Raw genomic sequence first — 25,727 nt, 5'->3', positions numbered from 1 at the left:
TGTGTCTGGCGGTCTGTCTCGTTACTTTTCCGTGGTTCCCCTGCTCGTCCTCACCGGCACAGACCTATGGTAATGATACACCGTGTCTGTGTGAACTAAAAAAAGTCTGGTTGTGTTGGAGCGGGTGGAGGGGGGCTTCGTGGGGACGTATAGACGGCTAATTATTTTTTTGTCTTCATATATTTAATTTCTACTTGGCTGAATAGCCCGAGCTTGACGTCAGATCAGTAATTGATCCCTGCTCAGCCAATTACTGATAGTAATTCAGAAGCAGGTCTAATTTTTCGTGTAAGGGGGCTGATTTGATCCGAAAATAAAGGCCGTTTTAAGCCTGAGGCCGGCTCACTTTTTCAACAACATTTAAGAAAAAAACACAAAGCCACTAATGCTACAAAGGTTATTTTACTTTTTTTTTTTTAAATGTTGGCTACATGGGATTTCACTAATGCAGAATTTTAAGTGTCCTTCACCTGCATTATGAAATGGGAAAGAAAGAAAGAAAGAAAGAAAGAAAGAAAGAAAGGTTATTACATTTGATCATATCTTATGACTTTTTGTGATCAGGGGATCGTTATAAGATGCCTGCAGAAGTAGATAAAATTATGCTAACATCATTATTGAGCTTAAATATTTCAATAAAATATATGCAACAGATATATAAAGATGAAGAGTTTTATCCTTTACATTGTAGAAGCTTGCGTACCTTGGGTGCGTGCATTTGCTACAATAAGCTCCTGTTGTTACACGCTCTGATACCTTTATGCTGCGTGCGCTCATCGGGAGACTGCTCTCACATGCAGTTGCATCACCTAGCTTGATTTCCTTGTTCTCCCTCCGCTTTTAAAGTCCATCATTAACGGGATTAAACAGCTGAGATTTTGGAGAGCTGGAACTGGAGGGCTTGAGGCAATGTTTCCCGTTCTCCTTGCCTGATTGGACCGGGGTAATATGATGTCAGACGACCGCATGCGCCCCGGATTGGAGAGAGCGGAGTAAACAAAGCCGCGAGGAGGAGGAGGAGAGGTCTCCACATCTCCACACAGTCCGATCAACACACCGAATCCGACTTCACGCACAGAAGAGGGCGGCCCCGGCGGCGCGTACTCATCTGCTAAAGGCTGAATAAACACTGACAGCCCCACTTTAATGGGTGACGCGCTAAAAAGATTTGGGAAAGATAAAGGGAAACTCACCATCGTATTTTAATCCGGACGCTGTGCAGTTTTCTTGTTTGAGTAAGAGACTGATTTCCTAACTCAGCGCGATTGTTCGAAAAGTATCGACGGAATCACTCGTTTGTTTTCTGCGTCTTTATTGCGGTTCTGTGCGTAAATTCAATTACGAGAAATTTAATTAGTTAAGTCAAATTAGAACAGGCACGCACAGCCTGTGCGACCCGGACGAGACAATCCGAATTGTTTGAATCAGGCTGCAGATCATGGTCCGTTGACTGGGAGACAGAGAGAGGCAGAAAGTAAGAAATAAAGAGCTAAAAAGAAATTTGGACACTTTGAGGTGGTCTCTGTGGGAACGTCTGCCTCTCAGGTCCAGGTGTCCCGCCGAGCGGTGCGGAGTCTCCAGCTCGGGCCGGCAGCGCTGACATGCTGCCCAAAGTCGACTCTGAATCCCTGGGACTCTCTCGATCGTATGGGGAACACGGGCACATGCCCAGGAACATGCAAGGTAAGAACTGTCATACATTTTATCTCTTAAGACTGAGAGGCAAATTCATAAGCTTCAACTTAAGTAGTTTTACAGAGCGTTATCGGGCTGCATGTCCTCAGTGCGTACCTCAATGTCGCCAAAACTTTTGAACATGCATAAATCCAACACATTTCTGCGGACTATGCAAGCTATTGACCGTCATTAGGCTATTATTAAATGACAGGAATGTATTCAGTTATTTGACAAATTAAGCTCAGTGATTTCTGAAATTGCTATTATTATGGTTTGGGGATATGTTTCTGTTATTGTCTCTCAATCCTTTCTCTGATATAATAATTAGAAAGTACGAATGCAGATCATACTTTTCTAAGGTTTGGCCTGTGAGCAAACTATAATTACCACGAGCTGTCACTCATGCTGGAAGTGTGCGGGCGCCTGGTGAGTAAAAAACGGTGAGACAGAGCAGAGGACACGTGTACTAACTGTTATGCAGAACTGACTCGTGAATTTTTTTCTGCATGCAAAGAGTAGTTAAGACAGGGTTATTGCCAGCCTTTCAAAAAGAAAAAAGCAGTGCATTATTCTAGAGATTTTATTGAGAGATTGAACTCGGACCAGTGAACTTAAAGCTTGTTAATTCTGGTCTAATTTATTTTTGATAGAGATTGCAAAATGGTCATAATTGTGTGACAAACAAATTCAACCTAATTTATATTTTCTTATGTTCTCAACAAAATTCTCTTTTGTGATTTATAAAATTTTGGCCTAAAAGTTGAAGGAAATTTTGAAGTCAGGTGAACTAAAATAAAAAGGGGTCACCAAATGTCGCTTTTATGATTCTTTATTTTATTATCTATTTTGATCATTAATAGGCCCATTATTTTTTTACATTTCACTTCTGTTGTCAAACATTTAGTGCATAATTACTTTAAATATGCGGAATTAGGTTTATGGTTTCAAAAATGTGAAGCTTTGATTGAGAAATGAAATGTTTTCAGATTGGGCATATCCATTAAAATTTTCAACGGCGTGCATTAAAATATTTTTGCCTTCATCTGTTCATAAAAAGTTCACATATAGCAGCGAAATTTTTAAAAGAGATTGACCCTTCTGCCAAGATATACTCAAGCATGCCCCTCTTTTCCCTCACGTGATTTCACAGCGATATCAACTGGCAATCAATTAGCCCGGTCTCGGTTTATGAGAGCTGATAACATATGGGCTACTCACATGACATGCAGTGGCTTGTTAGAGTCCGTTATCAACTTTTACGCAGGGTAGCTCGGACTTGAAGAGGTTTCCTCTTGGAATCGTCAGCGTTTTTGGCAAATGTCGTAGCTTTTTGGAAATTGCGTGAGCAAGTGGCCGTCGAGGTGAGAGCCAGCAGGTGAGAGATTGACCGATGCGTTCCTGCACCTTCTAAAACAATAACCTGCAGACCTCCGCTTTTTTATGAAGCAGGAATGCAGGGCTCAACTAAATTCAATTTACCCTTATCTTTACATAAAAATGTATGTTTATCTTTTATATTTATCTGTTACTATTCCTTAAAACGTGAGCTCATGGTTTACATAGTAGCTAATAAGCATAGCAGCAGCATAGATATTTTACAATTTTAAGGTAGAAGATATTTGGCTGAATCCCTGAAAAATACTTTATTTGTCCTGTTAGGACCATTTTCGACTAGAGGTAACGATTTAACTTTATTTACCACGGCCTAATCCACTGCCTGACTGCAACCAATGCCCCATAAATGTTTATTTTCTTTATTAAAATGTGTTCAAGTCTGCAGCTGTCGTGCATCATGAGAACAGGCCCGACAAATCCTCTCCTTTTTGAATTTTGCTTTGAGCTTCTGTGGAAAAACCGGGGCAGCACGGTGGAACTTGTTGCTTCAGCTGGAATATGCAGCGCGGATCCCACAAGGGCAACGCGTTAACAAACCAGAAATCATGTCTAATTAAAAGGTCTCAGTGAGCAGATGAGTGGATTTCGAAGTAGAGCAGCAATGTATGGGAAGGCCTTGAAAGGCGTCTAGTTGACAAAATATTTCCACTTTTACAGCCACATCCACTGAGGTTTTCCTGTTTGATCTTGGCTGCTTTTTATGATTAGAACCATAAATGCTTTTGTAACTGTTGTAAATGTCAGCCTGGCTGTTTGCTTAGCGCTGCCACACACAGCCTTATCAATGCAAGTATTTCTAATACGCAAGTCAAAGGGGTCTACAACAAATACAATGATATTCGAATCGTTAGGATATTGAGTCCTAAATCTTGGCAGAAACAAATGAGAAACATATGCAGTCATATGTTGTCGCATTCCACTTATTTATATATTATACTATATAGATTTTAAATTGCAATGACTGGTGCATTTCCAATTTGTCTAATTTCTCCTCATTCTTAATAATGGCTGAAACTACTTTCTAAACAAGATAAATTGTCATGTTAATTTATACTGACGACTTATAAAATTGACTCTTTTTTTCTAGCGTACGCAAAAGTCACATAAAATGATGCCTCTGCTTTTGCACCACCAAAACACATACAAGAACCTTGAAGAATTGCTCTATAGCACTGCGAGTTATTCTTCGAGAGGGGAAAAATGATGTTGGTTCAAGTTGGTTTTGGATGTTTTTCTCCTCGCCCGCAGAGATAAAGGCTTCTCTGTGTGTCTTCATTTGTCTGTGGGCGGTAACATTTTCTCCTCCAATCCTTAACTCTAATATCTCTCCATTTTCCCCAGCGATTTCACGACTTAGTTGCATGCATATTTATGAGGCTCACTTTCATGCGCTTTTTTTTGGCTCCTGTCTGCAACGAATGTAGAAGAGAAGGCGGCAACGAGGAGAAATAAATGGTTGCGTCCTTTCAACTCATTCCAAAATCGACTATTCATCGTCTTTCCCGCCTGAAATTAAACCACCACGTCCAACATAACTTTAAAAAAAATCTCATTCAGTTGCGTCGCGTGGTTCCCCATGGTTCATCTTGATGGATGAAAGTGGGCTTTTAGAAAACAGATCGCTCACCAATGAAATAGACTTCTCACTGTGTGTCCGTGTTTCATCTGCAGCACACCAGTTAAAAATGATGGACTACTCATATGACGAAGACCTGGACGAGATGTGTCCCGTGTGTGGAGACAAAGTTTCAGGGTATCACTATGGACTCCTGACCTGCGAGAGCTGCAAGGTTAGTGCCCTCTATCTCTACTCCCCGTTGGAAAACCATTACACTATTTCAATAATATTGCTATTGCTAATATTGTGTGTCTGTTGTGTGCTCATGGTGACCTTCCCACATCTGCCTTGATATCTAAAATATTCCCAGTGTCTAAAATATTTTTTCGAAGTAAGGTCTCAATTATGCATAGTTGCCCAATTAATGGCATTATTTTAAAGTTTTTGTGGTGCATCACAGCCTGTCAATATTAGGTTTACAGTGGCTGAAAATGGTTTGATTGTATTATTATCTCCTGTGTGCTTGCAGTATTCAGTAGCAATGCTAGACAAAGTTCATGTTCTCATGTTCATTTTTATTTACTTTTGTATAAATATATAAATAATTTTCCTTGAATATTTGCATTGTGCAATTTTAAAATACATTCCATACCTAGAAATGCTATGGCTATTATATATTTGTGTATGGCTGCTTTATGTCAGTGTATGCACCTCTCAGTGTATCTGTGGAGATGCATTTTTTGCAGTTACATTTTCGCACGCTAGACATTTAGCTGACATTCTTGTCCAGAGTATCTTGCAACAAGTGTAACTGCACAGTAAAGATTCAGTTCCTCATCATTAACATTACAGGAAAACCAAAGGTAAAGAGGTTGGAGGTCGAATATTGTTGTGACAATTGATCCAACAAACTTTTCCTGTGATTGTCAGAGGGTTTTGTGAAGTGGTGAGCAGCTCGGAAAAGAAACAGGAGTTCAAAAGTATTCAAAGGACTTTTGTAATTTTTGCAACCACAAAACAGGAGGTGGGGGAGGAGGATTCAACCCAGGAAGCAAAGTACACAGTAATACTGTCTCTGTTTGTACAAGCCTGTATCCTACTGTCTAAAACTCTCATCACAAGTTCATTAAGAGAACAGCAACATTGTCTGGTTGCAAAATGTTTCACACAGGTTAATAATGAAGCTACTGCAAAGCAAACTGTTGCTGCAATTAATTTGAGCTCTATCAACAACCTATTTGTCCCTTTCTGTTCATTTCCACAGTTCTCCTCAGCACTGAGCTAATAGGCATTACCAAAGTTTTTTGTTAACCCAGGAAAGCTGTCAGCACAAAATTAAGCTAAGACAAATGTCTCTGTGTTAACACTATTCAGTGTAAAAGTGCAGCTCACAGTATTGATGCCCCAGCGAGCGCACATTTCTTGCCTATGTGGTCATTATTCAAAGCAGATGTTATAGATTTTATCCTATATTATGACCTTGAGATGCTAAGCACTTGCTTGAAGGGAGACGTCAGTGTTATCTCTGCTTCTTTTTCAGTCTCAGCACGGGCTCGAATAGGAGAGCTAATCCACAAACACGTTTCCCAGTTTAGTTTAAAGCTCTGTGTGTGTGTGCGCATGTGTGCGTGTTCGAGCATTCATAATTTAGATGAAGAGGTCTTTTATAAAGTGCTGCATATCCTTGTTGAAACATGAGTAATACTGATAATTACCTGAAACTATTATTGATTATCTCTAAAATGCAGGCAGTCTATTCAGTAAAAGTGCGATTGTCAGGGCTGGACTGATATATCAGTTTGTTGACATGTTACAAGCTGATACTGGCATTAAATGTCCGCTATCAGCCAGGCAGTGCAATCCATCTCCAGTGTGAGTGCCACAGTGGCGTAAAAACTGGAAAAAGCCAGCAGTAAAATTTTATTCTTAGATTTCTCTTAAAATGAAAATACATGTTTCAGTTTCAGTTGATATGCACTACCAGATGAAGACTCGCATTTTTCAACTTTGTGGTGTCTAATTTTGAAAATACTTGATCATTTCTAGCGAGGTTTTTACCCCCTCCTTGCACCCTCTCATCCCACCCCCTACCCTTCAACCCCAAAAACACAGTTATGAGTTGGACGCATTTTTATCAGGCTCAGCCATCTCACACACACACACACTCACACACACTTGCAGAAAGAGTGAATCACACATGTAAAGACTCTTTAACTCCCTCATAATCCTGCTACCTCCCGAACACACACGCATACACACTCCACAGATGTACATGCACGCACACATGTGCAGACAATGTTAGTTCACACTACTCACCAGCACGCATAAAGTAAACATGGTACCACATCATACCTGTTGGAATAACAACAACAAGCTGAAAAGGGCTTCATGGTCGTTGTACACAAACAGGCTCAATCCCAGCATGCTTCATTTTCGGAGATTGAGACTGGGTTGAGAGTGCAATAGCGGAAAAACTTAATAATCCTAAAATACTGACATTACAAGCAACTAGCAAGAAGGTCAAAGGTCAGAGCCACAGTGCACAGTGGACAAAATGTAATTGAGATCTGCAGAGGATAAAGTAAAATATGAGGAAGGCAAGTTCAGGTCAAAGGGAGTGTTGTTTAGTTTGACAGATTATAGCAAGTAAAGAGTTGTTGGAGGCAGAGATCAGGGGAGATAAAGTGGAAAAGTGAATTAGATTTTTCCTGCTTCTTTGATGGACATAAAATCAGTTTCCTGGTTGCTGTTTTTGTGCAGGGAGAGTGCAGTTTTTTTAAATGGAATTCCAAGGTCAGGAATACCCAGTAACTCAGATAATTTATCAAATTAAAATTGGACACTACTCTTGTATCTACTTTACAGCACAAACGTTCATATTGTTGTGATGGTTTCTGATTTTATGTTAATTTGTTACATTTTTTGGGTAATGAGAAACTTCTTGATTGTGACAGAAAGAGCCAAAAGTTGCTTGCTGCAATCCCTTTACGAATAAAAATGAGCCTGAGATGAGTTCCTTTCCTTGGTTAGAACTGCCGGTCAAATTAGCTTTTCAGTGAGATGTTATCCGCTTAATCTCCAGATGTGATATTGTGTGGTTTTTAAAGCATGCTAGAATCCAGTTTGGGTCAAGTATTTATAGCGTACACTGTGCACTAAATGGAAAATTGGAGAAAAAGTTTTCTCTGAAGCATGGATTTTTTAGCACTGAAAAGTCGATAATCCAAAACCTAGTGCAGTGGATTTTTATTTTTTTATTTTTTTGGGACTGATCAGGCAATGCAGATTGTCAATTAAATTTGTGTTTGGTGAGATATTGACAGCAGCATGTTCTTTTTTATTATTTTTTTTTTTAAAGACCTGGTTTAAGGATTCTCCTCCTAGGTTATGGATCTAGAATACATTAATATCATCTTCCTTTCGTTTGATTTTCACTGCTGCTGCCTATAATTAATTCCACGTTGCAGGTATGAATCTCTGTAATCCCGGAACTGTGAATTATGGATATAATTTATTGGATCTTTTGGACTCCTGTGCTCATATTTTTTAATAATTAAGTGGAGAGCTGAAAAGATGTTTTCCCCGAGTCTTTAAATGAATAGAGAATGTTGTGAATAGTAATGTAATTTTGACAGGACAAAAATTAGATTTTACTTTATAAAGTGTTCAGAATGCAGTGAAAACAGTAGGTGAAGCAAGTATGTAGAGAAGTTGTTTTCCTTATTTGTTCAAAGCTGAATAAAATTATGTGCTAGTGATGTAAATGCAATTTTATGAATACTTTCCTTGTGTGATTTAATCAAAAATTATTACAAATACTCAGTTTTCAACATCATTATAAAAAAAAACATTTTTAAAGACTGACATTTCTTTCATTTCGTAAAGCATCACAGTACAAAACGTAACTCTGTGTGTGTGTGTGTGTGTGTGTGTGTATGTGTGTGTGTCTGTCCATTGAGCCTGTCCCCCTCCATCTGTCTGGGAGTGTGAATGGGCCAATTACCATCGCATTGCAGGGGTCAAGCGGGTTGACGTCTTAATTGGTTCTCTCCGTAGGGCTTCTTCAAGCGCACCGTCCAGAACAACAAACGCTACACATGTATAGAGAACCAGAGCTGCCAGATTGACAAGACCCAGAGGAAGCGCTGCCCATACTGCCGCTTCCAAAAGTGCCTCACCGTCGGCATGAAGCTTGAAGGTACAACAACATGTTCACATTTTTACAATTCAGGTGTTTGTCTTATCGCAAAATGACTTGAAATCACAGCTCTTGCTGGTGTAATTGTTCATGTGTAATTCAGTGTGTTTTCATTTTAAAGATGAGGTTGCAGTGATATACAGTGCAGGGAGAGATGGTCAAAAGTGTTACAAAGTGCACAATGGCTTGTTCATGTCCAAACAAACTAGCCACTGCAATTTCAATGTCTTGCTCAAGGGCTCTCAAAACAGATAGATGTTATTAGTACTGAACATGTAACTATCCAGTAACCAGCGGCGGGGGAAGTATTCAGATCATTTGCTTAATAGTAGCAATATTGCAATATAAAAATACTCCATCACATATTCAAGTTAAACATCATTTTACTGTTATAGGTAGTTGAGATAGAGCTAATTTTATTCATTTTTATTTATAACAGTGCTTTATATTCTATAAGGTAATCCAGAGTTTTGTATGTAAAATTTATCTGTAAAGTAACTACTGTAGTAACAATAACTGTGAAATAAATGTAGTGGAGTAAATAGGACCATATTTCTCTCTGAACTGTTGTAGAGTAGAAGTATGAACTTGACTAAAACAGGAAATGCTCAAGTAGATTACCTCAAGTATGTACTTAAGTATAGTACATGAGTAAATGTACTTACTAATATTACACCACTGCCAGTAACAAGAGGGCATCTAGGCCACCAAATGCACTAGAGAGCCCCCAGGCTCACTTTCACCAGAAGTTTTTCAAAATGATTGGGGCGCCCTGGTAGCTCACCTGTTAGAGCACCATGTATTAAGGCTGAGTCCTTGCTATAGCTGCCTGGGTTCGATTCCAGCCCGGGGCCCTTTGTTGCTTTCCCTATCTAATAAAGGCAAAAAGCTCAAAAGTATCTTTTAAGAAATGTGTATTTCAATCTTGGAGAATATTTATCTTTTTTTTGTAGTGGGCATTCAGTTCTGTTTTTTCTGTGTGAATTCATGAATAGTTTACCACAGATTTGGTCTATTCTGGGGTTTCATAGTAAACACCGCTCACTAAAATATGATCTAGAACTTACAGTACACATCTGCCAGAATGGAAAAGCAGATCCAGGCAGTGTTACTGCATTCTATGTGCTGTATCATATATTTTTCAAGATATGATGCCTGCTTGAAATTACTGTTACTTAGAGTGAAAAAAGAGAAAGATTATAACATGGACCATCTAAAATTGGAAGTTGACTGCTTCTAGACTTCCACAGAGCTGTTTTAAAAACTTCTACCAAAGTTCTAGTGAAATGACAGAGCTAGTCTTTTTCCATTCAGAACTGATTACAGTTAATCATAGCACATTAACTTTTTTTGGAAACTCAGAGTGGAAATATTTTCCTAGATCAATTTGCATGTGAATAGTTTCTTTCCAAATTGAGCTGTCCACCATTTAAAAAAGGTTAATACCTGCTCTGACACAATGATTGTGCTGTTTATTTGAACATTTAACAGTGAAGGTGTCGGTAATATCTGTTCTCGAAAATTTATACCTAAAACTTTGTGAAGTAAAACCTTTCATTTCTAACAAATCGTTGAAATCCAGCATTGGATTGGATTATTGGTATTTTAGATAGGGTCAGGGGAAGTTGGGGGGTATCTGGTAGCTGCTACGTACTTAAACATGCCAGACAGAGTAATAGATAAAATATTAAACTTGGCGGCAGGGCGAGAATGGTAATGATGATACTTTTGGCTGGCAGTTTGGAGGCCTCTTTGTTTAATTTGAATGTGGCTCAGAAGCTTGTTCTAACATGGCTACCCAGAAGTGACAAGACGGCATCTTTCGATGTTGAAAGATAATATTTAAAATCAACTATTTTCCCTCTCATGAGTTAACAAGTTTTATTCCGAAATCGCTAATTTTGAAGTGAATAAAACAACCTGAAGGTCATTTTTCAATGAGTGTATAATAGAGGATTTAAAAGCGAAAGGTAACAGTTATTATTTTATTAACTGAGATTTAGTTACAATGTTGTCCTTAAAAAATACTGCAAATTGTTTTACTTTGTGCAGCCTTTGAATAAGAGTCTGTGTTGCTATTCACACTGTTTCAATCTAATATTGGAACTAAATTCTTCACACATTGGTAATTTCATCAAATTAAAAATCCCTTGGCTCCTGAAATGATCACATATAATTGAGAAAAGTGAATGTGTTAAAGAAATTAGACCCTGGGAGGGTGAAAGTAGAGCCTGACTAAAATCTTTCCGGAGGCTTCTTCTCCTTTTACCTGCCATGTGCGGTGTAATTAATTGCTGTTAATTGTGAATGGCCGCTGGGCAGAATGTCCCGGGCTGTCGTTTTCCAGCTGACACGGGTGGGTCGGGGGTAGCATTTGATTTGTTTTGCTGGCGGTAGCTTTAAGCTCGGGGGCAAGACAGGCCCTGCAGCACTCTGTCAGGGGCCAGAAGCTCCAGTGGGCAACTCCTGCCACAACCAGTAAAGACATTCCATACAGAAAGGCTGACACCCCGCAGCACACACACACACACACTATACACACACACATACAGCTCTTCCTGATAAACACATACATATATTCATGAGAAGCCCAAAAAGGTGTTCAGAAGGCCACAGGCGAGAGGGAGAAGCTGTCATTTGATCTTTAAAAGAATTGTGTACAATAGCTGTGGAAGAGGAAAGGAGGTTTGGGGTCATGTGCTTTGTTATTGCAATCTTTTCATTCCATTACACAGCAGCTTGCAGCAACATGTGAATTCAGGCCATCAAGTGGAAACCAAATGTTTATGAAACAAATTGAGGAAAACTTCAAAGTTGACTCGAACTTTTCAGTATTTTTCTACTGTGTACTTTTGCCTTTGTGCTGTTGTGCAGTGTCCTTCCTGTTTGTTGTCTGCCAACCAAAGGACCAGTCTGTACAGTTTTTAAGTTTGCTGTGAGGGTGGTAGCAGTAAAGAAGTCTGTGTTTGTGTGTTTATGGTTTTACATAAACACACAAACACATTACTTTGGTAATGTTTCAAAGTTGAGGTGAGGCAGTGAAACAAGGTGAAATGGCAGACAGGCCACAAACAGTGCTGTGACATTTATATCACCCCATCTCAACACTAAAGAGATTAGTCGTATTATCTTGAGTCGATAACAAAACAAAAATAGTTAAACCTCGGTGACGACGTCTTTACATAGCGAAGGAAAAAATGCAGCAGAGGCATGCCATTATTCTCCTCTGTGTGCTTCTGCCACAGGATAAATGACATACCTCTGACCCAGTGTGCAACATTCAAAGCATGTTTTCCGAAATCAAAGAACCTCTTCCTTGTTTTTGCATCAACTGTGAGAGTGAAGAGCAGCCTGGTGGGTCTAGAGGCTCTGTTTAAGTAGTCGCAGATTTTATCCCATAAATGAACACTCAAGTTGATCTGGATATGAGTGTGATCTTTACTTAAAATCACTTTAACCTCATGGCATCCGTTGATAACATTTGTTAAATTTATAAACCCTTTTGTGTATCATGACATTTTATAAAGTTAAATACAGATTTTTAAAATATATGAATTTTTAAATATTTGTTTAGAAAAAGATTGTTTAATCTGTTAATTTATCTTCTCCAGTTACTGTCAGGGGCAGGCAGGTCATTGTGTCAAACAGATGTGAAGGAAAAAAAGGCACACAATCGCTGTCTTTCATATACAGACAAAACATTGATGGAGCCTGGCAGCCACACACTCGTTTAACCACACATGCCACAGTGCTGTAAAAATGCTTACTTCTTTGTATGCACTGCAGCATCTCAGCCAGTGTTGACTCATTGAGAAAAAGAAAAAAAAGCCACATCCCACTAAGGTCTGAACCATTAGCACATCATTCACTAAAGCTGATGAAGCGTGCCATATCTGAACAGCTCCCTCTGGTATGATTTTCTTTTTATGCTCGTTGAAGTTGCCTGGCATCATATGCTTCACTGCCTAATATTTCCTTGACTTATGTATCATCTTAAAGAGAGCATAAGAGTGGTATATGTTATTCTGGGAGTTTAAATACATAGTTTCCAGTGTGTGCTATTTAATGAAGCAGAAATAAAAAAAAAAAATAATACTAACCTTTTAAAATGTAAGTTTATGACAATCACCACATAAAAACAACATTTTAACAAAATCAAAGAACAGTATGCAACTGTTGTCCTCTGATACAATTCTGTTTATTTTCCTGTCTGTTTCTTTTACAGTTTTGAGATACAGAATGCCAGATAATATTTTTTGGGTTTAATCCTAGCTTGATTAAAGGCTGACCAGCCAGTGTCTTGTTTTTAACCAGACATGACAATATATTGATTCAAAGTGGTCTTTTGCAAACAAATTAATCTCTTATTTTTCTATTCATTTATTTTTATTGGACTTTTTGCTCTCACTCACAACATAACTGAACAGACTCACACAGGCTTCCTCAGGTACGACTTTTACCAACAATTTCTATTTTTAACAAAATGTTTTAATGCAGTTAACCTATCATCAAATCTAAATTAATTAATTTATCTAAATGCAATCCCTCTACAGAGTCATTCAGCACAAATTAGGAACAACATCTGACTGTTTGTATATTCCTGTCTGTATCTCTCTCCCTCTCCCTCCACCTTTTATTTCCTCCCTGCCTCCATCTTTCTTGCTCTGATTTGTCTTCCATCAGCCTCCCAGTACCTGCAGTGGAAGCCAGGGAGCTGTCCCATTACTTATGCATAGGTATCATAGGTATTCATGTGTGTGCAGGGGATAGGGCGCACCCGGAGCAGGGGCCCCGACATGACAAACAGGGTGTCAGCAAGGCTCCGCGGGACCTATTAATATGCCGGCGGCCGACAGGGATTCTCACCTACGCGCGCTTAATATTCCTGTATATTAAACAACCATAAATCAGAGGATATAAGCGCTGAGGGCTGTGTGTGTGTGATGTGTTTGAGTGTGTTAGGGGCTATGTGTGTTTATAAATTGTGTGTGTGTGTGCTTGTTTGTGTTGGTACATGTTTGAGATAGTGTGTACACGGGGTACTGGATACTTTTGGGAAAGAGGAACAGGATTTTGGTTGGGTCAGTTTTTGAATTTATGGATGTGTGTGTGCCCGTGTGTGTTTCTGTGTGGACATGCTCTCAGACAGTAAGTCAGGGGAATTCAGAGGGGAAGACAGTGTCAGCCTTTTAACCGTTCAGCTTGGCTTTAGCCCAAAGCCTCACTGCTAACCCACAATATCCCCCAACTCAGATCCTTTTTGTGCTAATAGAAGTTCCTTGTGATGTTTTCTCTTCATACATTCATTTTCTTAATTTCTTTATTTATTTTTTCACATTACAGTTTACCAGTTGCTTTTTGTCATTTAGGCCTCTAGCGCTAAGCTAAGTGCCCATAGCTGCACTTTCCAGACAACTTCTGTCAGTCAAGCTGTGTGTGCAGTACTCTATCTTTCTTCTTGAATTTTCTGTTGATGAAGGTCAACTTTCTGTAGGCTGCCTGTTCAGCAGAGGTGGCTGTCATTGTCTATTAACACTAACTATTAAGTTTGTGTTGCTTATGTCAAGCAAACCACAAACATCAAACACATCATTTTCTTGGCACCGGACAAAGACCTACCAGCGAGTTTAAGTTTTTAACAGACACTCTACAAGCTTTAATGAAAGGAGATTTCTATTACTGCTGTGTTTTTGCATGAAATCTTTTACAAATTACTACTTTAAAAGCAGCAAACTTAACTAAACTGTGTTTAATTATTAAACATTTTTGACATAATTTTAACCCTCTAAAGTCACGGGGTCATATGATAACTTGTCATCATAAACTCAATGCACGGCATCTAACCTATTAACTCTCCACCTCAGTCAGATACACACGTTTTTCTCCCCCAACACACATGCATACACTGTCCCCCTCCCCCTTCCATATTAATCTGTTACATGCATGCAAATCTTGTTTAATTAGAAAGAATCTGTGTGTGTGTGTGTGTGTGTGTGTGGTGAGACCTACCCCCCCCAGTCCTGATATTCATGATGTGATGTGGGTCCCTGGGTCCAAGGCAGGCAAGAAAGCAGCCAGGGCCTAATTTTGTTTTCCCAGTAGGGCCAACTATTAGTTTCTCAGCTCATTAATTACGCTGTTGTGGAGAAATCATTAATATTTAAAGTCGCCCTACAATAATGTATAATGGATACATTTGACGGCTCTTGATTTTTTTTCTTTTTTTACCTTTGATGTGTGATCAATTTTTTAACGGTCATGATAATCCCTGAACCAGGGTGATTGGACACTGGAGTTTACCTCAAGCATGTTGGGAAATGGTTGTGAGTGTGTGTGTGTGTGTGTGTGTGTGTGTGTGTGTTTGTGTGTGTAAAATCACTGTGTATAAATTTCATACCATCGCCAAGGTGGCGGAGCGTCTGGCCTGCTACCATCTCTTTCTGTGATCTGGACCAGTGTGTGATGCTCTCAGTGTGTGATCTGTTAGCCAGTGTGTGTTTATGTGTGTGTTTTCTTTAAGAATGTATGAGAAAGAGTCAGCATGTGGGTGTGAGAATGTGTGTCTGTGTGTGTGTGTGTGTGTGTGTGTGGGTGGGTGTGTGTGTGTGTGTATGTGTGTCTCCCTTCTCGGCTCCTCTTGCTCAGATCAGTGACAGACACTTTTGTGACGGAGGTCATTAAAATCACTCCCAAGGCGGCTTGGAGTGTGTGTGTGTGTGTGTGTGTGTGTGTGTTTGCGTGGGTGTGGGTGTGCACTGCTCCTCACCCTCCCAACCCCCTCTTCAATTTTCTTCTTCTGTTCTTTCATTCATCCATCAAGACATGAGCTGGAGTGGACCCAGGATGACTTATGTGATTATTCACTGTGTATGATCAGGGCAGGTGTACAGTATGTGCATTTATTTGTATACACAGTTAAATGTGTGGGTTTCTTTGAAAGAGGAAGGCAAGATCTTATTGAATACAATGAAAATAAGTCTATAATATTCTACAGTACTGGCATTAGTGAGTGTTTTTCTGTTGGGTGGTCTCCCAGATGTCCGTTAGCTCGCTGCACCCTTGGCTGCTCGAGCCTCGTGAAAGTAAGAAGTAATTAAGTATGAATAATTAACACCAGCGCCCCCCGACTGGGAGACAGCAGAGCAGCTTCCCCATGGCAGCAGTCGGCCAGATCACACATGGCCCTTGTAGCAGTCCAGTGTGTGCCCGGCCCGTTCATTAGAAAAACCTACGGTACAGTCTCGTTGTGATCCTCACCACAGGATCCTGCACTGAGGGGGGAGGCAGGGGGCATCATGGGTGTGTTTGGTTCATCATAAAAATACAAAAACATTGCCTATTGTCAGCCTTTTTGGTATATGAGATTTTGTAAATGAAAAGGTTTCTGCTAATGTACAGTGACATTTTTTAAGCTTTTAGATATTGCATAATCAGATAGCATTTTTAAACATGTATTTTAGAAAAAGAAGTTGAATTTTCTTTGAATCTATACAAATATCTAGCTTTTGAAGTGTGTATTTCCTGAGTGGTAGACAGAGATAGCCAGCTGTACAATGATCATTTAGCAGAGCCGCTCATAGAAGTTTGTTTCTCTAGTCAATGAGTAACAACACTATCTGTTAGACCTGTGGGGTTTAGGAGTCAACAGGTAAATGCCAAGTGTAATTGACACAAGAAAGCCTTTGCCCTACATACAAGTTACAAATGAGAGTTCTTTTCCATAATACCATGCTTATATCCATGTACATACATGGAAAAGTCTCGAATCGGTAATATATAGAAGATTTATTCTTTTTTTTCTCCAACCAAATTCTGACACCTGCTATTCTAAACAAACCAATTTTTTTTTTTTTTTTAAACTCTTTGTTTGTACACATGGTGTATTTCTCGTTCTAGATTAAACAGTTCATATAATCGGTTTATTGCCTAATTTAAGCGCGAATGTGTCAAAAGGTAGTTTGTTTTGTACATGATGACATGAACACTGTCACGAAGACATGCAAGACAAAGATTTACATACTGTAGAGCTAATATTGTCCTTTTCCCTTCTTGTCTCCCTTTTCATCCCTCTTCCCGTCTGTCAGCTGTGCGGGCAGACCGCATGCGTGGTGGTCGCAACAAATTCGGCCCAATGTACAAACGTGACCGGGCCCTCAAGCAGCAAAAGAAGGCACTGATCCGAGCCAATGGCCTGAAGATTGAGGCCATGACTCAGGTGATGCAAGCCGTGCCAACTGACCTCACCATCACCTCAGCCATCCAGAACATCCACTCGGCCGCATCCAAGGGCCTTCCACTGAGCCACCACCCTGGCCACCACACTGGTCACCACCACCACCACCACCATCATCATGCCACTGCCTTGCCCCCCACAGACTATGACCGTAGCCCATTTGTCACTTCACCGGTCAGCATGGCAATGCCACCACACGCCGGCAGCCTGCAGGGCTACCAGGCGGCCTATGGACACTTCCAAGGTACACGCACCATCAAGTCAGAGTACCCTGACCCGTACACCAGCTCGCCGGAGTCCATCATGGGCTACGCCTACGTCGATGCCTATCAGTCAGGCTCGCCGCCCAGCTTCCCTCACCTGATCGTAGAGCTGCTTAAGTGTGAGCCAGATGAGCCGCAGGTTCAGGCCAAGATCCTGGCCTACCTACAGCAGGAGCAGGCCAGCCGGGGCAAACACGAGAAGCTCAACACCTTCGGCCTCATGTGCAAGATGGCCGACCAGACACTCTTCTCCATCGTGGAGTGGGCACGCAGCAGCATCTTCTTCCGTGAACTCAAGGTAGGTGTGCATGAGTCATGTGATGAGAGAGATTTTGTTTGAATGTGAGGAAAAATGTATACACATTATTTTTTATAGCCTTATTCTTATGGGTTATGATAGCATAACTCTACTACTACTAATACTACTACCATTTAAGCTTTAATTCTATTTGCAGTTGCTCTGGAGTCCTTTAATAAATTATCCTGCATTTTGTTTCACTGCTAAATCTTTCACCACATTGTCATCCATAATTGACAGTACTTTACAAAGTTCAAGAACATCATCTGCTCAATCCTTTATCTTCAGCAGGCCTTTAATCTTCCTCTTTTATGCACTGGCTCAGCACTAATGCAGAGTACACAGGGCTGTGGGGGGTGAGGATTGTAGCTGCCACCGCTGTCTGTCCCACAACCTGATCAAAATTCAGCAGCCAGCAGTATTTACCCTGTGTGTGACACATTTTGGCGATGGGTTGTGAAACTTTGACTATGAGCTTCAGGCACTTTTCATACTAACAGGGTCCTAGTCTAAGGGTTTTATGTGAACTGAATACCGCCCATCTCCCCTTGAAATATTCCTCAGATCTAAGTGGGCACACACTGTGTGATGATATGAGATGTTGTACATTAGCATATTGGTGAAACAAAAGAGTTGACCATATCACCAGGATATGAAAGACACACATCGTATTGCTTTTCCCTTTTAATCATGTAATTAAATAATTAATTACATTTAAGTTTAATTAAGATTGTTTTAACCTTTAGTTATTTATGATGGACATTCTTTAACAGCATTTTCACTAGGTGTATGTAATCTGCCAAGTCCCACTTATTCATCACAGAGCCCAAGGAAGAGTTTGTGGTGTGAGTTTGCTTGCTCGCAGCTTTATTTGCTCTGAATGAAGGTTAATGTTCGGAGCGACATGAAAGGCGTTTGATTAGTGGGTGCTTCACCTGTTTTTCTTCCCCGCTGTCTGACTCCTTTGTCTGTTTGTTTCACACCACATCGCCAAAGGCTCAGCTGCATATTCATGGGCCCTGTTGCAAAATTCCCTCCAAATATTTAATATTATTTTGTTTTCAAAGGGAAAATAACACATGAAATAAATGTAATATTAAAAACAGAGCCAATTACAACACAGACAAGAGTCCTTGAAAAACACATGTTGACATTTAGCACGCGCCATGTGCCCGCTATTGACATTTTCGAGATCTGTATTTGCATTCAACTGGGGTGCACAGTACTTCACTCATATACACACACAGGCTCGCCGTAGGGTGTGTCTACCACTAATAATTGTGTGTGGTTTGCCCATTAACTTGAATGATCATTTCTGCTTCACTGTGAAGCCTCTATTTCTCACACCCTCATCCTATTTCAATTATCTCACCTACTTGTGTTTGTCACTCCCTGATTTGCTGCTGAATGAAATGTCATTATGTTTGCCTAATGACTACCCATATTAGTGCCTAATAGTAATTGAGCTGGGTGCCTGTTACAAAGGTAGAAAATGACCCAAGCGCAATGCAGTAGAAACCTCTTCCTGCACTCCCCTCGACCCCCTCAAAAAAAACCTCCTGCTCCTGTTGCACGAGCCCCATTGATTTAGGGGAGGTGGGGATGCATTTCACTTAAGTGAGGGAGATAATTGAACTGAACCCCCCTTGCCTTGTTTTTAAAGAGCCATCTAAAGCACAAGGGGGGATGAAAAATAATGTGCTAGCTGTGACTCTGACAGTTTTTCCCACACAACCCACAATCCTCTCTTCCTTGCTTGTTTCTCATTAGTAATTACTGGGAGTGCTGAGCAAGGCTTAGTGTAGGTGATGGTCAGGAGAATAAGCAAACGGTGAACTAGCCAAACTGATCAGCTTTCTTGATTGTTCGATGCTGATATCGAACACATTTAAACTGGCATTGTTGATACTGTTGTGATACACATTTGGTTTTAAAATGACCTCCATCTCATTTATTCTGCTTTGACTTTTTTCAATCATAATTGGAGAGTGTGTGTACTGTGTGTGTCAATGTGTTGTTATTCTGTTCTGGTGCCGGCTTTTATGTGTTCATAAAAGCCGGCACCAGAACAGCAGTTCAACACCAAATTAGGTAGAAAAAACCCAAACATGACCTCTGCCCTCTGCACTTTGTCTCTCAGGGAATATGGTTGCTTTTGTCTATGTGTGTTAATCCTGTACATAGGAATACATGCAATGGTCTTGTACTGCTCAAGCATGATAAACATTGCCGATGGTAGGGGGTTTATTTCCATAGATGCTAAAAATGTATACACTACACACTACAAATTGTGTGTGTCCCATTGTTTTAACTCATAATTGCTAGTTCAATTGAACATTTTGAATCCACCCGACCTTTGACCTCTCCTCTTAATAGAGATTTGACTATTAGATATGAGGTTGAACCTTGGACCAAAGAGACAGGAAGCAAAGTAGAATTAAAAGTTTGTCACAGTAGTAGTTTGGCACTGTAGGATATATAAATACACTTTCATCTCTCCTTTTCTCTCTCTCTCTCTCTCTCTCATACACACACACACACACATACACACACACACACACACACACACACATTAAGACACAAACACCGCTCACACATAATGCACAGCCCTTCTCACTATTATTAGCTCTGTAAGAACAAAAGAATTTCTCTAGTAATAGAGCCAAGCTGGGGGGGTTGGGGGTGCAAGCTGTCTGCCAAAAAAAGTGTTTAAAGATTTGGTTTCCATAAGTTGGCCTCGGTCACAGGACTCATAAATATTTAGCCATTAGGAACACCTTCTAAAGAGTTCTCCTCATTCTTTTTCAATGCAGCACGCTGCCTCTCTCTTTCTCCCCCTCTTTTTGGGAATGAGGCATGATGTGAGGGATGTTTATTTCTAACACCTTGGATCCAAGACCCAGCCCACCCCAGTTTTGATTGATTTAACACATTGACAATTAGAGAAAGTCAGGTCTGGTGCACTGTTTTTGAAATTAGTGACAAAGTGTCGTGATGAGGGAAGGCTTTGGCAGGGTTGAGGTCATGATCACTTGTGGTTATTTTAATAAAATTTTAAACAAACTGAAAACAGGTACATGTGCGTGTGTATGCCTATACGTTTATGTCTGTCTAGATATCTTTGCACATAAGCCTGTTCTTTTTTCAGTGTGTGTGCCACATCTATTCGGCCATTTATGAGTTCCTAATCACACAGTTTGAGTGTGTGTTTTCACAGTAATGTTGTTACAGGTGCAGATTTAGGTCAGCTGTTTAATGTGTGTATTGATTTTTTTATTGAAAGATTAGATTGTTGTTTGACAAACCTGGGCTGTTTTGTGTTGTTTTTTTTACTATTTAAATATATACTGATTTCGGATAATGATAGTTCTTGACCTCATTTCTGAAAATTTTACATTTTGCAGAAGGTTGTTTTTTTATCTTATTTGATGAGTATGTGTATGTGATGAGTATGGAAATGTTTTGTAGGATCAGTGTATATGCTATTATACAAGTGGGTACAACAATGGGTATATTTAAATGTGTGGATGTGTTTCATAGTTTGTTTAATGTATTTGAAAGTATATTATCAGTGCTTAATCTGGTATATAAGTGTGTGTGTGTGTGTGTGTGTGTGTGTGTGTGTGTGTCAAGTATATACCAGTATTTGAGTGTGTTCTGAACACATGTGATTGTCTCTCAGTGACATTTGCTAGCACAGGGCTGGTACTCTGCCACCCTCCCCTCCCTATCCTTCCCTGTCCTGCAATGAACCCCTTCACCCACCATGGCACCAATCGTCAACCAGGCAACTTTGACAATTAAAGGACAAATCCACTCAAAAATGTTTTCTAAAGGCAGCTACAGGCCTTGGTCTTGACTTCTTTCTACATGAATTTGAAATAAAAATTGTTTGTTGTAGTGTTTGATAAAATGTAAACCAAGATTTGTGTTACATAAAAATACATTTATTTTGAGTTTAGAAAAAGAGCTTAGTTAAAACATCTCACTGAATCAAAAAGCAAACAATCAAAATTTAAAGAGTCAAATAAGTTACTGGTTGACTTTTTTCTTTTGGAACCTTTGGAATAAAAAAAAGAATGTCCTGCTTTCTTTGCAAAACACCTCTTCTAATGGTCTTGTTTGTGCTGAATATGACAGTGGACAACTGCTTGAATGCCAGTGTTCGCACGTGTATTTACACCTTGTGTGTGTGTATGTGTGTTCGTGCATGAGGGTGACTCATAATATAGCTGGTCCAGTGCAGTACCTCTCCTCCATTGTTTCAGCATTGGGATGGCTGACCGACTCCCACCACAAACACAATGAGAGGGAGAATTTAGCAGGGCAATTGGGACTATTGATGATTCATATGTTTATATCTTACCTTCCTAACTGTACTCCCTTTTGACCACACCACCCCACCTCCCTTTCCTCTCTACACCCTTTAATAAAAAGGATGTGTGTCTGGTCTCGGGACAGCGAGCACTTTTGTATGCCTTGTCAAAACACAACATAACAGAGGTTGATGAAGTAAAGGAAATGACCATGTCAGAAAATACTTTTAAGTAACCCAATGTATTAAGGCTGCTACAGTTCAGCCATATTACAGTTAAGAGGAAGTATACCTTCAGATATGTTACACTCACATAATGTATGATTGTTATTCAATGTCCCATGATTTCCAGGAGTTATTGTCTGATAAACAATCTTTTTTTTTCTGTATGTCCTATAACGTGATTAAATGCGATTTACTACGTTTCCCTTTCAAAAACACATAGAACAGAAATAAGATATTTTTTGATTCAATCAGACATGGATGTAATGGACATAGACCTAGAAAGAACATTTCTTAAAACTAAATAATTATAAAATGTGCTTAGAAAGAAGCTCTTGCTCCTCCGTTCTGAGGGACTGACACTAAAACTGACTGTGATGATGTAGAAAAAAATTGATCCATCATGGTATATGCTCAGTTATTCACAGAAATTAGTTTTGTGTAAAGTGTTTGGGAGAACTGACAAATGCCAGTATGTGCCAACCTACTGTCAACAAATGAGGTCTGACAACACTGTTTTGAGTTTTATGCTCCACATACCAACTGACATAGCTCTAAAGAGAGCAAACTGTTTTGGAAATGCAGGTGCATCACAGAAAAAATAAAAATGTTGAAACAGTCTGGATATAATTACAACTCATGTCATCACATACAACAGGAACAGTGTTTGCAAAATAAGGCTCTGTGGCAGTTGCCTATAAATCTAACTGCAGCCTCAAAAATTACTCCAGAATTGATCCGATTGTTCAAATCCAAACTGTTAACAACAGCATTGTGACAGGTATATTCTAAAGATGACATGTTTATAAAAATTTGTCTTGAGTAAAAAGCTGTGTAACTTTATACATATATTTAGTCCGTCCACCTGATAAATGTGTAGCAGGGAGGAAAATACCCGTGACGTTTTGAAATGTGGCTTCACTGTTTATTTTAGTCATCCAGGGACAGTTTTTTGGGGGGATCCAGACAGGTTTTTGTGCTTCTCTGTCTCTTTCGCTTTTTTCTCTCTGCGTGTAGCGGGAATGGCAAAAGCAGAACTGAGGGCCATTAAGTTGAGGAGGAACTGTATTAGAAGCCTTGTTCCCTGGGAAAGCTCCCAGCTGAGATGGGACGGCCATATTGGATAAACAGATGGCCGGGGAGAGGAAAGGACAGGCGAGGAGAACAGAGGTGAAACAAAGAGGGGAGATGAGAGAGTAGAGGAGTAGAGGAGGAATGTTGGGAGAGCAGAGGAGAGGGACAGAAAGGAGAGGGAATAACAAAGAGGAGGTAAGGGAGTAAGTAGAAAAGGTGATTTGATAGAGGAGAGGAGGATACTAAAAGACAGAACATAAAAGCAAAGAGAAAAAGAGATTAGAGTCGAAGAAAATCAACAGGAAGGGCAAAAGGGCAGGAAAGGGATGAGGTAATGCATGTAAACATGGAACAAGATAGGCATAATTTACCTAGTATTTACACTTAACCAGATCAAAGGCAAAATCATATTTTATTGCAATTAAAAATACTGACTCTTTTTCACATCATCCTTAATTTGATAGGGCTCAGGACGTCCTGGTGGCAACATCTACATTTTACGTTTGTATTCAACCTTTGTTGCATGTTGCAAGCCCACCTCTCTCTCATCACATTATCTTTCAGCTGTCAACTATTATTTCCTATGTATAGAAATGCAAAATGATAATCATAATAAAAAATAATAATTTGGTAGGACTACAGTGTCTTGCTCAAGAGTACTTTTAAATACTGAACAGAACACTGGCTGAATGTCACATTTTTAAAAATTGAAAGAAATTCAAACTGTCAAAACATTTAGTAAAACTATACTGTTGATTTCTTAATTAAATGAAAAGGGTTTTTTTCAGATATTTAAAAAACATTTTTTAGACATTTTTAACACATTTTTTGTTACTTTTCATCACAACATAATATTATTAACCAAAAACCAATACATTAAACTACCCTACTGCGACTGTGACATTTTAGAAAGAGATGTATTAAGACAATGTATTGTGTTCACTTGACCTAATTTGATTTGATACATTTGATACAGCACACATTCAAGTAAACATATCTATGAATACATTTTTTAAAAAGTCTTTCCTGTGCATCATCCCCATCGAGCCGTCAAATAAGTATGTATTCTTTTGTGTTTTCCTGGTGATGAATTCTCTTCCAACTGAAATTTCAAAAGCTCTTAAAAACTCACAAGATTCCCAGAAATCTGCAACAACCTAAAAAAATAAGACGAGCATTTTAAGCAGTAGAATTATTTATAACACTGACTCTTCTCTGCCAGTTTATTCGACTCCTCTAAGCGGCTGCACGTCAGTCAATCATGCAGTGTGACAGGTCCCTGGGGTGGGGCAGGAGGGGGGCTGATGTTCACATCTCACACCTGAATATTCTCCACTTATAGATTTACCTGAGTGAATAATGTAAGGTCCTCTGATGTGCCCCCCACTCAGCCCTGCTGAATAATTTCCCCCCCTTCTCACCTCCCCTCCATCTACATCCATAAATATTACATGAATTTACTTTGGTGAAATTATACTTACAACACCCAGTTCAGACTGGAGGGTCTTTTTTTACAGTGTTAGTTATCCTTCTCACACATACAGCCGTCCACACACACCTTGTTTTCCATGACCTATCCAGGAACAGTTTAAATTTCAAGGTGCAACCAAGTGTGTGCGCATGTTTGTTGGTGCATGTTTGTGTGTATAATTGTGTGTGTGTGTGTGTGTGTGTGTGTGTCTGTGTTGGGGGGGTTTATTGCCCCTGCCCTGCTTTGACCGCTGATTGCACCTTTTCTTTCTTCACACCCCATAACTGGGTGGAAATTAACAAACCGTTTTAGGCGTGATCTGTGAAGCCTGGGACGTGGTATATCTATACCACCTTACACATACACATACACAGATTCAGAGCCTCGGTCTGCAATGCCTGTCTTGTCATAGAGGTCAATGCCCCCACCCCCAGCAGCCTCCCCTCCTGACACCCCAATCCTGACAAACTGCAAGCATGATGGGGTTGGCGGCTGCATGCAGTTGGCAGAGATTTGTGTCCCTGGTCCATTGCATTTGAATTATTCGGCAGGCTGTGCTGCAGCCCCCAACACACGCACTCCCCATGGCATTCTTGCTTTACCTCAGTTGGGAACAAAGAATGTGTAGAGAAGGATGAGGAGAGAAAGAGGGAAGTAGGAATGGGGACGGGGAGTTTAAATAAGTTACAGAAGGAGAAAGAGAAGAGCAAAGGCTGCAACTGAAACTAAGAAGCAGAGAGAAAAGAGTGATGGAGTGAATGATTTAGAGTGAGAAAGTGACCATGAGAGAAAAAGAGGACAGAGTCAGCTATGATATGGCAGCGAAGAGGGAGGGAGGGAAAAAAAGAGTTGATAATGAGAGATAAAGAAAGATAGGAAGAGACAGAGAGAGAGAAGGAGAAAATGAAGGACAGCCAGAGAAGGACAGAAAGAGGGAAACGAAGAGAATAAGGTGTTTGGGGGGAGGTTAGATGGGAAGATGAACAAGGAGCTCCGAGAGGCAACAACCAAGGGCAAGAGGAG

The 25,727-nt window shown here is 39.9% G+C and overlaps 1 protein-coding gene across 2 annotated transcripts in view; it reads left to right on the top strand.

Annotated features, from left to right (window-relative positions):
- The first annotated feature begins 1,070 nt into the window (after positions 1–1,070).
- Positions 1,071–25,727, top strand: part of nr5a2 (nuclear receptor subfamily 5, group A, member 2) — a 67,677-nt gene continuing 43,020 nt past the window's right edge. The window contains exons 1-4 of one of the 2 annotated variants that reach the window (XM_046050657.1): positions 1,071–1,683; positions 4,744–4,862; positions 8,687–8,828; positions 16,913–17,622. In XM_046050657.1, coding sequence (XP_045906613.1) covers positions 1,602–1,683; positions 4,744–4,862; positions 8,687–8,828; positions 16,913–17,622 — 1,053 coding nt within the window. In that variant the 5' untranslated portion in view covers positions 1,071–1,601. Of the gene's footprint in view, positions 1,684–2,918; positions 3,053–4,743; positions 4,863–8,686; positions 8,829–16,912; positions 17,623–25,727 lie in introns of those variants that run through there. The other variant, XM_046050658.1, reaches the window with a different exon arrangement.

The sequence above is a fragment of the Micropterus dolomieu genome, linkage group LG05 (assembly GCF_021292245.1).
Source record: "Micropterus dolomieu isolate WLL.071019.BEF.003 ecotype Adirondacks linkage group LG05, ASM2129224v1, whole genome shotgun sequence".
Lineage (NCBI taxonomy): Eukaryota > Metazoa > Chordata > Actinopteri > Centrarchiformes > Centrarchidae > Micropterus > Micropterus dolomieu.
This window is presented reverse-complemented; position numbering and strand designations above follow the sequence as displayed.